Source organism: Amphiura filiformis, chromosome 1 (assembly GCF_039555335.1).
Source record: "Amphiura filiformis chromosome 1, Afil_fr2py, whole genome shotgun sequence".
Taxonomy (NCBI): domain Eukaryota; kingdom Metazoa; phylum Echinodermata; class Ophiuroidea; order Amphilepidida; family Amphiuridae; genus Amphiura; species Amphiura filiformis.
In genome coordinates, this window is record NC_092628.1 from 14,922,353 (window position 1) to 14,937,928 (window position 15,576).

Sequence of the window (15,576 nt, forward strand, 5' to 3'; positions counted from 1 at the left end):
GTCTTCCTCCAAGTCTGAGTCTCACATGGCTCAGCTTCTGAGGCTGGTTGTTCTCTTAAAACCATGATCTACTACTCTCTCTGAAGTGCTCTAGTCTAAACAGGCCAGTGACTCGGCTGGATGACAGTCACTGAACTTACTAAATAGATTCATCAGGTTTGTTGGTAAACATTATAAATGATTTCATTTGAACAAAACCAAAATGTAACTCACTATTGACGGTTTCGCCTATCATGGTTGGTAGGCATCATCAGAATGATGGTTGTTGATCCTTACTTCCGGTTGGACGAATCCCGGCCGACGAGGGTATTTTATCAGCCAGGAGAAGAGGCCCGAACGTCATGAACAGAGACGAGGGGGCCCACTTCCTTAGTCACGTGTATGATCCTCTCCTGGCTGATAAAACGCCCTCGTCGGACGGAATTCGTCCAACCGGAAGTAAGAATCAACAACCATCATTCTGATGATGCCTACCGACCATGATAGGCGAAACCGTCAATAGTGAGTTACATTTTGGTTTTGTTCAAATTAAATCATTTATAAGTCACTGAACTTTTGTGATCAGAGGACTTGTGCCATGGTCATAGGAATGGAAAGTCACATGCTTCCAGCGATCAGATGGTTTGCGCAATTTTTGTGTTCATAGGACTTGCACCAGGCTCTTAAGAAGAAGAAGGCTCAGTCACAGGTAGGCCTTCAGTGATTAGAGGTATTTGCGCCATAGTCTTCCCCTATAGTCGCTAGAATTTTAGCAATAACTGAACTTGTATCATCTCATTAAGGCTCTGATAAAGAGCTAAGGCTTAGACTTGATTTTGTATATCATGAGAATTATCACATCCATATCGCGCATCTCTGAAATTTTGCTACAAAAATGGGGGTATCTTTATATGCAATTAGTCCAGTACTGAACTGTGAGGACCAGTCTACTGATCAGTATCATAGGAAACTGAACCTTCTTGATTTAACCATGAATGAGTACACTCTTTGAACTTCGCAAAGGCATTGAATATGTTGAAAAATATAAGCAGGGTCAAATACAAAGCGAGAATGGTAGTAGTAAAATTAAGATTAATAAAAATTCAAAAACTTTGGTGAGTGTTAAAACGGATTATGCTATCTTACCATACTGGTAAAAACGAAACTTCAAGCCTGGTGTGAGAAAAACAAAACCATCACGTAACAAAAGAAAAAAAAATATGTGGATGTAGGTTTGAAAGTGATCAAAGGTTTTGGGGGTCAAGCATGGACGACAGGCGTACCTGGGCAAGTTTCAAATTTATCATTTTGTTAATGCAAGAAAGTTCTGTTTTGGGAGTAGAGCACCAAAAGTCATGAAATTATATTCTAATTCAGGTTCATTTTGACCCAAATCTAATTGATCTTTCTGTATTTCAAGTTGATGATACGGGAGGAGTAACATAGTTGGTACGCCTATGGGGTCAAGTGATTGGAGGTTTATATATGTCAGGCAGCAGTTCCCAAACAACAGGATTGAGGCCCGATCTGTGATCACAGGCTCTCGATCTAAGTTTGGGAACAACTGTCGTAGGGGATCAAAACTTAAAAGTGAATGAATATAAACACATCAAAGTGATTGGAAATATACTGTGATTAAAACTTTATATGGTGAAACAAAGACAATCTCCTCAAGTGTGCCTTCAAAAAATCCCATCAAACTGGTGGAGTAAGATAACAATGGGAAGGGGAAGGGGAGAACATGTCCCTTCTCAAAGGTTGGACTCTGAAGACATACTTGTTGAGATTGCCAAATAAATTATAAAACTTTGTATATTAACAATGTCAAAATTACAAAAAGTGCTATAATCATGCAAACTAAACATGAATATACTTAGATCATGCAAAAATATAAGAAATGCAATGAAAGCTATATTTCCAACTAAATATAACTACAATGGTATTGTATTAATTATAACTGAAATAGTACTGCATTAATTAATATTCATATATGATATGGAATTAAATATAATACAAGCAAAATTAAGAAAGGCAAACTTAAATGAAAATGGTTTTAGTTTTAATTATTCATTTCAATGTTTACTGATTCAAGTAAAATCATAAGCACATATTCTGTTCCCTTAAAACTTTAGGGGAACTTAATCTCTTCTCTTCTTTACTTCACCTCTGCTCATATATCTGACAAAATATAATGTGATCCAAATTTCAGATTCAGGAACAGCACTTCATATGCACTTGCACACTACTACAAGTATGTACCTCTTACTAGAACTTATTGTCATTGAAGAAAATTGAAACAATGAGCATGAACAGAGATGAAGGGCTGTACAAATGAATCATAATACCCGTGTATGCAATATGCCTTCAAAAGGCCCAGAGTCCTCGATCAAGTTATTATCTAAGTTAACCCCTCTCTAAGGTGTACTAAACAGGCCAGTGAATCTGCTAGATGGCAGTCACTGAAATTTCATGATCAGAGGATTTGCACAATGGTCTTAGAAAGGGTCAGTCACATGCCTTCACTGATCAGATGGATTGCGCCATCATCACCCCCCGATAGTCAGTAAACTTTAGCGATAACTGGACTTGTGTCATTACACAAGGACTCTGACTATGCTATTGTACATGCAGATCATCACATCAACAACATATTATAGTGATAACTCTTGAAACATCTTCTTAGAAATAGACAATTTACTGTACGGTTAAAATTAACGAAGATAATGACTTCCTTACTGTTTTCAAACTGATCTGTGTCACGTTTTGTAATGGCATAACTTAAAACAGTAATTCTAGACCAAAGGCATATATCTAACATGAAAAATTAAGCACAAAAAAGTTGTGCAATAGCTTCCATACATTCATTTAGTCATCAAAAATCACAGATGACACTAGCAAAAGTACAAGCCAGAGGTCAATCACCATCATCCTTGGCTATTCATGATTACTCAAGAGAACCTATATATTTTGTTTAGTATCAAATTGGACTCAAAGCAATTACACTACACAATCCTGTTTTGTTTTCATCACTAAATCCACATCCAAATACCTCATTGTGTCTACTGGGATTTTGTGGAATAGTGGTTAAAGAAGATGCACCTCAGTAATCACAGAGGGAGGACAATGATTAGGGAGGACACAGGGTGATTCTTGCTTGGAGACAACTGGACTGGTTAGAGTGCATCTCACCCGGTACCCCAGGTCAACATAAAAAGTGGTAACCATGTGTGTTCTTCCTTTTTTCAAAACCCCCCTTTTCACTGATTTTTCATTGATTTTACCCCCTTTTTTGCCAAATCACTGACAAAATCAGGGTAAAAAATACCCCCCTTTTCAAGGTTTTCAATGAGAAGATTTCCAGACACCCCTTTTCAATGACTCCAAATATTTTAATATATTAAGTACAAAATGTGCAAGTATGAACATTACTTTGTGTCTGTTGTACTCCCAGATGATCCTGTGTTATTAACTGATCGAGTGTCGTGGGTGGAGTGTTTCTTTAAAACTGAGCTTGAAATTTTCGAAAAAAACTCACGGATTGCATGATAGGTTCCAAATTCGGCAGCTTTGTTAGTTTGACACATGTCAAATGCTCGGGCTGAAGACATCGATTGAAAGAACCTGTGAAATACCCTTTTTTAAAATTTCATGGAGACAATGCTCAGAATACCCCCCTTTTTCGCGATTTCAGGTCCGCGATTTCAGTCAACAAAATACCTCTTTTCCGCGAAATTTAGAACACACATGGTTACCACTTTTTATGTTGACCTGGGGTACCGGGGCATCTCATTCAAAATTGTCCTACATCATGAAAAGCTTTCATCCAATTTTAATACAATTTGCTATTATGCAGCCACATAATAGCAACAGTGGCGGGAACAGTGGCAGCGCATATGAGTCCCTAGAAGCAAGTTTATTCAACACATTGCTCTCCCCATTTCTCCCCTCCCTGAATTATCTAGCACTGCTTTCAAAAGAGGAGGAATCATCCCTCTCTCATATAAGAGGAGAAATTATGATATTTTTCAGCTAGTGTTCTATGTTTGCTTGAACATATTGAAGATATGACAACTCTATCTTTTTCAGTGGCTGTCATCATGTCATGTAATATGAACATGATGATGGACAGGGGATATAAAATTTGATTTAGTCTAAGATCCCTGTATGTAAAATGTATGATTTCAATTTCTTTGATACAGATGTTTAAAGCTTATATTTTGCTCCCATCATTTCATCCCATCACTGCTATTTTTGAACTGATCACACTATAATTTTTTCTCTCAAACATTTTTTAAAAGCTCCATTAACTGACATTGCAATCATCTAAAGAATCTTCAAACTTTCTTTGCCCATTAAAAGTGCTTTTTAGAATGACATAATTTCCAATTGACAAACCAAATTGGGCCTACTCACACCCCTGTCACTGAAATATTTGTCCCATTTCATTTCTTTTCTCACCAACTATTTCAGTCCATGCTTTTATTACTCATCCAACCCACTGCCACAATAGCCGCTTTTCAATTTCCCGTCAAAGCATCAATGCCTGGAAAAAATGTAATGGGCCTCTAAATGACTATAGAAACAAATTCATCTACTTTAGATGATGTGTTTTATGACTTTGCTCCTATTGTACACCCATATCACCTTTTTTCTCTCATAAGAATACCAAATAGTTACAATAATTCAGGCCTGGAGCTCTTTTATTCAAGACATACTTATTAACATTTGCACAATAAAAGATAGTGACCATTATTTGCCAATTCCATACTCCCATAGTTCTGTAACTGCTGTAAGATTTTTTTTATACCAATCAATTTTTTGCTGTTAGAATAACTTCACGCAAAATTTGGTTTACTTGATATCACACAAAATTTGGATTACTTGATATTCCTTAATAGCTGCTGTAAAAGTGATATCCGAATAAAAACAAAAAACTAATCTACATTGATACACAAAATCAAAGTTTTCCACACCCCCAAAAGAAAATGCAGCAGAATTATTCTCCATTACATTAGAACATATCATCAATGAAGAATTGCATCCCATTGTGGATTTGGAGACTGCCACATTTAAAAACTGAAAAATCAAGCAGCGCAAAAAATAAAAGTTCTCATCTAAATGAGCTTGTAAATTTTTTTTTATTTGCACAGTTGAGAAACCCAGATGTGCATACCACAAAGTTTGTCAAGTGAGGGTGAAGTGATTTTACATTTCTAACCCTTTTGAGTTGTCCATGCCTAATCCCCTTGGAGAATCCAGCCATTGAAACGATGTCCTCCAACGTTTTTTGTTTGATCATCTCAAGCCTAAGCCGATTTCACACAGATTGTCACAGTTTCCAATCAAGGCTTACACACTTCTCATTCTTTTCATCCTCCATATTTTATTATTATTATTATTCTTAATATTTATTATTAGATCATAGCAGTTCCCACTTCTTCAAGAGTTTTAGTAGTGTACCATATTGGTACACAATTCAAATAACATTGAAGTGTGTTAAGGAATGCTGGCCAATGTTTAGCGAGACATTTGCTCAGCAGATTTTAACAGATTAATCATAATGGCCGATGTTGTAGCTTAAACAAGTTGAAGTATCGTATTAATCCTGATTTTGGCACTCTTGGAAGGGGTTTATCCATCTAATCCTTTCAAAATTGTTGCAATATTTGATTTATATCCATTATAGTACAAGTGGAATCCCCCCTTCCTACCAGTCCCTTAGGCATCTGAAAGTTTGGAATTCCATCCCTTGTGAGTCATTGTTTACAAACTTTTAAGGGATCTTAAAATGATCATGAATTGAAACATACTTGCATTGGGCATATTCTGTGCAAAGTTTGAATTGGGGGGGGGGGGTGATTCCAAGTAGACCAACATATTCCCATCATGTGATCATCATCATCAAACAGGGTTTTTCATACTGATGAACCTCATACAACTATAAACCATCCCTTTGTATCATACCAACTATAGAGGGCGATATTAAATTGTTTGTTTTTGACAGTGAGAAGCTGATTTGCCGTAGTTGCTATCTACAATAGAGTTTACAAATTGATTTATTCCGTTTAAACCCGAAGCATGAAATAATTTCCCGAACATTTGCATTTAAATTGGTACCTCTTCAGCACTACATGCAATGCGGAGTTCCAATGTGTACCATGAAAGACACGATCAAGTGTGAGGTATGTCTTGTGTAAGAGATTGATATTTACATTGCCAAGTGTCAATTTGTCGAAATATCAAATGCCAAAATATGACAACCATTTGCACTTTTCTTTCTATTACTGTCATTTTGTGATGTGCCAAATAGCGGAGGTGTTATACTTTGATCAGCTCGTAATCGGCGGGAAATTTAACATTGCGGATTAATATCAATATATTTTATTTAGAGAATTGTCTTGTGACACATCGTCAGAAAAATCACAAATTTTTCATTCAAGTCCTATACTTGTCTACTTTCTTTAACATGCACATTGTAGATTCTCCAGATGAACAATATCAGTCTTATCGTGGATCTACTTTTTCGGCGTAGTGGTAAAAGCCTAACAATTCCCGCCGATTACGAGCTGATCAAAGTATAGAATAGGTTAGGAATATATTTAATTTTACCTGATGACCCCGTGTTGACATTGGCTAAATAAGCTCAAAAAAGGTATCATGGTTCATGCCATTTCTTGTCCTCAAATTTGACCCCCTGGCTTACTGAATAAATACTGCACCTAGTTTTCTGAACATTTCCGATCTTGATTTGAAATAGTCTGTTGGCAAATCTTTTGCGGTAATTCACAGATAATACAGGGATGAGTTATTCGCCAGCGAAGTGTTACGTGTAATCCGATTATCACCATGTCAACTGGATCACGCTTTTGAGTTTTACACCACAATCGAAATGATCGCAACACAAAGTCTATGGCATATACTACCAATTCCAAAAGGTGCGTGATCCAGTTACCAGGGAGTTACGTAACCACTACGCTGGCAAATGGTAACATGTTATTCACCATTATGCCGAAAGCATGCCAATATGACAACATCCCAAACAGGGTTGCCAAACCCGCGATTTGGTAGCCCAATTGGGCGACTTTTGAAGAGTTTTCCTGCAACTTTTGACAATTTCCTGTCCCATAGAAACCAATGGTTAAGAAAAAAATTGGGCGACTTTTCAACATCGGCTACCGCGACTTCCGATAGTTTCATGTCCCATAGAAACCAATGGTAAAGAGAAAAATTGGGCGACTTTTCGATTATTTGACCCGCGATTCGGGCTGAAATCTTTTGGCAACCCTGATCCCAAATCCAATTTTCAGGCCCTCTAGAACCTAGTTTTCCAAAATTATTGCAGGATTAGAACAAGTACAAGTCATGCAATAGGATCAACCACTGCAAAAGGATGCCAGCCATGCTCTTGACTCTCAAAAAATCATGCTCATCATTAGCATAAGATTCACAAATTCTTTAATCTTCTTAGAAGTTAAAAAAATGTTTGAATAGGCTAACATCAAATGATTTCTTGCTTTTCTTCTCCAGTAGAATTATCCTGTGGAAGTTTCAGATGATCTAAGATTTACTTCCAAATACTCAATTGTCCTATTAATAGGTAGTTTTAGACACAAATGCCCCCTCCTAGATTCTGGAGACCTAAATCTTCTTAGGATAAGAAACAAGTTTGTGTAGAGCTCAAATCAACATTTTGCTTGGTATGATAATCTCTGATTTTCATTCAAAATACATTGCCCATGCAAATACTTAGTCACTGATATAGGACTTATGTCAGATTTTACCTAATTGAGATGCTGACATTTGACTTAATACAAAGGATGAGTAGTCTGGGGGAGTCAAAGGCACAGGAAATTAGAATAGATTTGGTTTGGTGTGAAAAGATGGGATAATAATACTGTAGGTTGTTGAATCACAAAAAAAGAAAGGCCAAGGAAGTCTAATAGTCTGGGAAAGTTGATGTGGGTTGGTAAGTGGTCTGAAGAGGAATAAATTTATGCTAAATACTGATGTAATTTACATAAAGATGAAATTGAAAAGGATAAAAAAACCTTCAATAAATCTGATGATTGCAAATTGTATGTGAATGAGTCCACTTCGATTTATTTCTGAGAAAAGAGTAATCAATGGGCATGATGTGAATTTCAAATTCTGACATTGCTAGACCATGAAACAAGAAGGTTACAACAATTTAGCTACACCAGGATTTGAACTGGCTACCTCCAAGCTGATTTTATTGTCGGGGAGGGAGGGGTCCTGATTTTTTTAAATATTAAATGTTGGATCTATATAGTTGAAATTTGTTTTCACTGGGGTGAGGGGAATACACCCTACCCCTGGTGTGGTAATGAGAATCAACCCTGTTCACAACTTTTTACAACTGAGCAGTTAACTATTCTGTTATATTAAACGTTCCATTGAACTCCATTCAGCGCCATATTATTCTAGAGCACAGCCAAATCATAACCACAAGTTACAAGTACAACAAGCCCAATCTTCTGCTCAAGCCAATTCATTTATCAATATCTTTGCCTGCATTTCGTACCTCTTCTGGTTATTTTGCCCACTCCTTTACCACCACCCCTGACTTGAAACAAAAAAATCTAGTTCATATTTGTCCACTTTTCTTTCCAAAAGGACAACCACCTTTTGACCATTCAACCCATTTTTCTCTTTTCACCTTTTAGTCTCTTTTCACTTTTACCTTTTCTAAACATTCAATCATTGGAATTGTTAGTTCTCCATTTCACTCCAGAAATATTTATTGATTTTATTCTGTTTAAAGTGCCCACTCTTCTGGAAGAAGTGGTCGGGCCAACAAAAGCCTCAATTGAAAAAGTGGTGGGTGTAGAAAGAGTTGTAGAGATGAAAGAGGGAAAAAGATGAAAAGAGAAAATAATCAAATAGAAAGAAATAGAAGAAATCAATAATCATACATTTTAAGTCATGCCTCATGCTTGAGTGGAGGGCTTGATGATGATGATGACAGGGAATGCAAACCACTGATGCAATTTAACTTTTTGTTGACAGGGTTGCCAAAGATGTGATTTAGTAGCCCAATCGTGCTGCTTTTGATTCCACTGCAACTTTTAATAATTTGCTGCTCCACAGAAACCACTTGTTAAGAAAAAAATTGGATGACTTTTCAACATCGGTTCACACAACTAAGTTTCCTGTCTCATTTAAATTAATGGTTAGAAGAAAAATTGGAAAAACTTTTCGATTATTTAACCGAAATTCTGGCTGAGAATTAAACAATTTTTTCGCATTGACTCCCGCAACATTTGGTAGTTCCCTGTCCCATAGAAACTAATGTTTAAGAGAGAAATTGGGTGACTTTTCAATTATTTGACACTGGCTGAAATTTGTTGGCAACCCTGATGCCATTTATTTTTTGTTGCTATACATGACTACACCACCATTATAAAGAGATGGATATAAAATCCTATACTTGTGTAAATGCAAATTTCTTGCATTGTCTTGTTGCTATGGCAATTGGACAATAGGATGGTGCACTTTTTTTTGGCTGCAGTTGGTAGGTTGTTGCTGGGAGAAAAATAGTTTGAACCACTGCTGGATTTCACAGTATTCTGAAGGACCATTATGATTGGTCAGAAGTTTTTACATTTTAAATTTTTTAATCAAAATGGTAGTACTGGTGTTAAGCAAAGATGTAGTAATGTCAATGACGTAGAAAAACATAGATCGCTGAGCTCGAACTGGTACGTTGCCGTTTCATTGACAATCACACACTGAATAAGCCATTATGAAATGAAGGGACCTAACAAAATCAGCATCAAATGCAACTAAAATGGGAACTGAATTTACTCTAGCATGTATGGATTAATAAAATTAAATAAATTACTTGTTTTAGCATATTCAACTTTACTGTGTACCATTTTTTATCAAAAAATTGCTGAATAACAAAGGCAAGCACGCTCCTAAATCTAGTTCATTCGCCCGTTGCCATGAGGGCTCTACAGGAATGGCGACTGAAGGCGAAATTTAAGTAAAAGTGGTAGAGTTGTTTAGCGTGGCAACACTGGTGATATACCAGATTCAGGCGTGCTTGCCTTTATAATTCAGCAATTTTTGATAAAAACAATGGTATACTGGGAAATTTAATGCGTTTTAATACATGATTTGTTCAACTTTGTGTATTTATACAGCACCCAAACCGGGACCCAAACCTGCTTCACAGATTCGGCGAGCAGGGCACTCTATCCTTTCTACCTCATTGAGTAATGTAGTAGTAATTGCTTTGAGTCATTCAATACAAATTCAAATTCATCCACAGAAAGCACACCTTCAATAATTTATCACTGAATTTGCTGGGAACATAATGAAAATCATTGTCAACTCTGCACATTGTTACCCTAAATATTCAAAAAATTCCAAAACTAAAAAGCTAGTAAGAATCTATCCTACTCTTTACCACAAAATGCGCAATACGATCAATCAATCAATCAATTTATTGGAATCACTTTTGTAACAGTGACAAGTGGACATGCAAGTTTGAAATTTTGTGTTGGACCAGAGAAGAGATGTAATGAAGTCTTCTATGGTTGGGCATAATGCTGGGAAGCTCTGCTTTTTTACAGTGGTGGAAAATGCTGCCCTCATTTGGTGCAATAAGGAGAGGCTATATACATTCTCTAGCTGAGCAACTATGCCTGGTGTTCAAAGCAACATCTACAAATTTATGAACCGAATTTGTAAAAAAAAAATTTTTATTTCAAAGAATGTTACACTTAGCTTTCTACTCCATTTCAGTGCACACTGATGTGATGCTTAATGCAGTGAAAACTCTCTACTTTTTTATTTGCATAAAAAGTGAAAACTTGCTATTTAGAGCTTTGATAGCAAAATGTGCTAACGGAGTGCTTCTACGTTTGTTTCTCTTTGCACAAAACATGATACTACATGCTTATGATAGCAAAATGCAATACTGAAGTGCAAGTGCATTACTGTATGATAGCTTCTTATGTAAACAATTACGATGTATGAAGAACTTTGCAAGTTCAGATGATTTTTTTACACTGCTGTTCATGTCACCAAAAACACTGCATTGTGTATGAATATTGACCAGTGTTTAAATCATAAACTAACTATAAACAGAATTCCCTAGATTAAATTCACTTTTAGATTTCTAATGTAATACCCAAGTATATGTTGTCTGAAAAATAAGTTTATATTGTAAGCAACTTTTAATATATATATCTTACAAGTACAACTGTAAAATCAAAACAACCACCAATCATCAATATCACGTTAGTATTTAAAAACAAAACATCACAGTACTCAAGATCACAAAACCTAGTTAACCATTGACATATGACCCACTGACCTGTTGTAGCAGGAGTCTGTGCTTGGGCTTTAGCAGCCTTTGCCATTTCTTCGATCCCTTCTATCTGCGGTTTGTTGATGCCTTGCCTAGCCTCGGCGATGAGTTTACGGGCTCTGTTGCGTAGGTCTTCTTGTCTCTTGTCCTCCTGAAATAAGTGGAAACAGATCAATGTTATTGCTAAATTTAAAAAAAGGTTGAGGAGTTGAAGCTGTATTTTTTACAGGACGGAGTGCCCATCTCTCTTTCCTTAGCGATTAGGCTAGACTCCTCCGCAGCAAGTCTGTTACCTGGGTGGAGAGGAGGAATTGAGATTAAGTGCCTTACTCAAGAGTATAACATGATGGCGTCGCCAGGGTTTGAACCTACAACCTTCCGATTAATGACTTGATCAAGTAAGTGATATTTGATGAAAGAAAATTCTGATGACCAAATCAATAATTATACAATTCACACATTCAGTGGCAATTCAGCATTTATCAGGGGGCATTTCTTTGATGGAGAGAGAGGAGCTGATGTGGTCAAGATAGCATGAGTTCCTCATCTATTCTAAGAATCAAAACATTAATGTGTAGCTCTAGCCCCTGAAATTGTTTTGAGCCACAAACTTCCCCTTTCCATCATACTTGTACTAATACACTACCTCTGTAGGACTGCTCACTGGCTCCTCTACAGGTCCATTTATGGAGGCGGCTCGTTTCTTGATTGAGCTGCTAGTCTTCCTGAGCGACGCATCTCGTCTCGCCTGTTCCAGTAACTTCCTCGCTCTGTCCTTAAGATCGGCTTCCTTGGATTTCTCCTTTTGTGAAAGAAGTTGAAAAAAAGTTGGTTTAGTATTTATTATCGACTCTTCTGACAAGAAAAACTGACCAGTTGTCTACGACTAGCATAAACTCAGAGGTGCCAGTAGGTCAGGGGTTCTTAATTATACTTGCACATGGGCCCCAGAGAGCCAAACTCAGCTCAAATATATATTTTTTGAGGGCCAAACACACCTTGTTTTGCTATGTTTAACTCACTGTTAGATATAAATCTCTGTACCACTATGCCTCAAAACAAGTATAAAAATCACAGAAATTTGTTCCCCAAAATTTTTGCACAATAGGGTGAAATTTGTGAAAAGCCGTTTTTCAACACCGGCTTATTTTGTGTTTGTCTTTTAATTACCAAGCATTAACACCTTCAAACATGCTCCCTAACAAGGGTTCCCTTTCACAATACCAGTAGCCTGCTCTAATTAAGACAATTTTTCAGAAGAACGGCTTGCAACAACACAAGTACATGGAGCACCTGATAAGTACAACAAGTTCAGACGTTTGTAGATAAACATGATACAACCTGTCGAAACAAAGATTTTGTCACAGAAATGATTAATACTCAATTGTTGGGCAAGTTTTTTTTTTTTTAATCTCGCAACTTAAATTACCCATACAAATATCATATTTTGTTGAAAATTTATCAACTCTGCAGATTGTGATTTCTTTGTTTGGTTCTGCTGACACTTAACAACATTTGGCTTTATTTTATTTTTAGTGAAGTTTGATAATAGATTTTTCAATATAAAATATTGGGATTTATTACACACATCTTACCACCCAACAAATTAATCTTTAGTCACTATCATGGAGTGTATTTTAATGCAGCTAAGATGAGACAGGAGAATGAGGTCCAAGTTCATAGTTTGTTCGGCTTATAATTGAGACTCATAACATTGTGTATTGATATAGAATGATATGCACACAATTGGGCTTCGACTTTATTGATGTGCACATTAACAAAAACCAAATCATTTTTCGCCAATTATAAAAAGCCAAACAAATTATAGGATGCAGGAAGAAAACCAGAGTAGGATATGCCTGGAGAATAACCTCTATACCTGTTCACGGATTGGCAAACCATGCTCACCCACAGCACTGCAGGGATTTGAACTCAGCCCATAGTAATGTGAGGCGAATGCATACATACAGTATATGTGAGTGGTGAGAGCTAGGGTAATTCCACGTGGTGCAATCTTATGGACAAATGGCACCACTATATTCAAGATTCTTCTTCAAAGCTATTATTTTTGTAAGAATGCTATACCATTTTAAATCCTGATGTGGCAGTGACGTTCAGACAGCTGTTTTGCGAGTGCATCTATACAACGTCTTTAAGCCTGTGCATGCCAGCCTTTTGAGTGAACGCTAGCGCACAGACATCACTGCCACATCGGGGTGAAAACTGGTATATAAGCATGTTTCTTCTTATTTGAAGACATCTTGTGATGGCTTGTTTGTACATTCCAGTCTTGTTCTATATGGTGTCCATGTCTTTTTTAAATGTTATTTAAAAAAAAAATTTCTGTTAATTTTGTCGGGGGGGGGGAGGGGTATTTAAGTAAAGCTGTGGTCTGTATTGTCTACCAACTTTTAAAATTAAACACCTTTCCATTCTTATGTTTTATTATTATGGAATGTTGGTAAAAATAAACTGAAACCAAAACATTTTATGATGCAGTTTTTAATATGAAAATGAAAATTATGACAAATAATATTAGAAATAATGAAATTATGACCCATTGTTTTTAATTGCAAATCAACCCTACTAAAGGTTACCAACCACTGACCCCATTTTTCGGGCAAACAAAAAACATTTTTACGCAACATTAACCATCACCCGTGGCCTGTCCACCATGACCTTCTGCTATCAAAACCCAAATATTTCAGCTTGTTTTGATTTGAAAAGAAAGAAAAAGCCAAAGAAATCACAATAATAATAATAAAACTTTGTCCTTGAATTTGGACTCACAATCGATCCTGTCAATTGGACAATGGCGTGCAATTTGTTTGGTTTCAATTCAAGTAAGCTTAACTTGGCAAACCTCTTTTCATCAAAATCTTGTTAAGTAGTCAACGATATGCAAAATCTGTCAGCTTATAATTAACTAAGTTGAGCTTAACGAGTATAATTAAGTCAGTTACACTTAACGAGTTATTCCGACTTAATTACTAGGTAAAAGGATCAACGTGACTGATTATAGCGATTTAGGTAATTAATATATTTGCACTTGAAATCAATCTGATGGTGTTAACGATGCTTGAGATCTAATAATATTGATATTGATCTGATTAATGGAGATAAACATCCAACTGAATTTGATACAAGAAAAAAGGTAATTTTCCCCACTGTGTTATGTCAAATGGTGCACTTTTTTCAGTGACCTGACCCACAAACCAGATTGGAGTGAGTCAATTCTCTACAGATTTGGAAGCAATATTTCTTTTAAAAATACAAATTTAATTATATATATATATATATATATATATCTTATTTGGAAAGACAAGATAAAATATTTAAAAAAAATACTAATTGTAATTATACATAACTTGTTTGGGAATATAAGATAAACGTCTACATAAATGAACTTTCATACTAAAATGTTGATATTTTTGTCATAAGCCTGATATGGCCACAAAAACCCCCTAGTATGTGTGTGCATTTGTCTTGGTTTTTCTTTTTATTATTACAAAAATGTTGGTAAAATATTTTTTGAAACTTTCCTTGGAAGAATTGTATAAATAGTACTTTAAACTAATGAAAGAAATTTCATTATAATTTTAAGAATGTAATTTTTTAAATTTCAAGCATCTCAACCTTTTCAAACTTTTTTTGACTAAGTTTTAAGTCAGGGGGAAAAATACTTTCCGCATTGGATTTAAAAATCTTCGCAAGCTTTGAGACATATTCTTCCCCTAACACTAACAGGAGTAAATCCTATAACCCCTATTAGCAGAACCCATCTATACCTTAACCCCTATGAGAACTACCTGCCGATTGGCCAAAAAGAAGTTTTCATTATCAATTGGCCCAATCAGTAACATTGTTAGAATAATTTCACAACGCAAATAAATTGGGGTGAATTATTTGCAAAGCTCCATTCTGATTGGTGATTAAAATGAAGATATCATGTAATTGACCAATCAGAGGCAATGTTAGATCAGCAGGTAGTGCTCAGAGAGTTAACAATCTGGTGGATTTTTCTCAAATCTGTCAAACATATATTTTTTGTTGGAAGAAGAAATGAACTAATTTGATTTTAGTCTCAGCATTTCATAGGCGACATGTGTAAAATATCCTGACAGATTGCCTGAACATTTTACAAGATTATTCCACAACTTTGGACATAAGTCCTTGTTATCCTTCATGGGGTAAACTCTTATAAAATCTTACAAAGCAAAGCCACTGCACATCCATGCATCGCACATGATGTGATGACG

General features: G+C 36.0%; 1 protein-coding gene across 1 annotated transcript in view; it reads right to left on the minus strand.

Annotated features, from left to right (window-relative positions):
• LOC140158690 (EH domain-binding protein 1-like) overlaps positions 1-15,576 on the minus strand; it is a 124,658-nt gene that overhangs the window by 40,112 nt on the left and 68,970 nt on the right. The window contains 3 exon segments of the mRNA XM_072181910.1: positions 1,126-1,152; positions 11,324-11,468; positions 11,964-12,119. Coding sequence (XP_072038011.1) covers positions 1,126-1,152; positions 11,324-11,468; positions 11,964-12,119 — 328 coding nt within the window.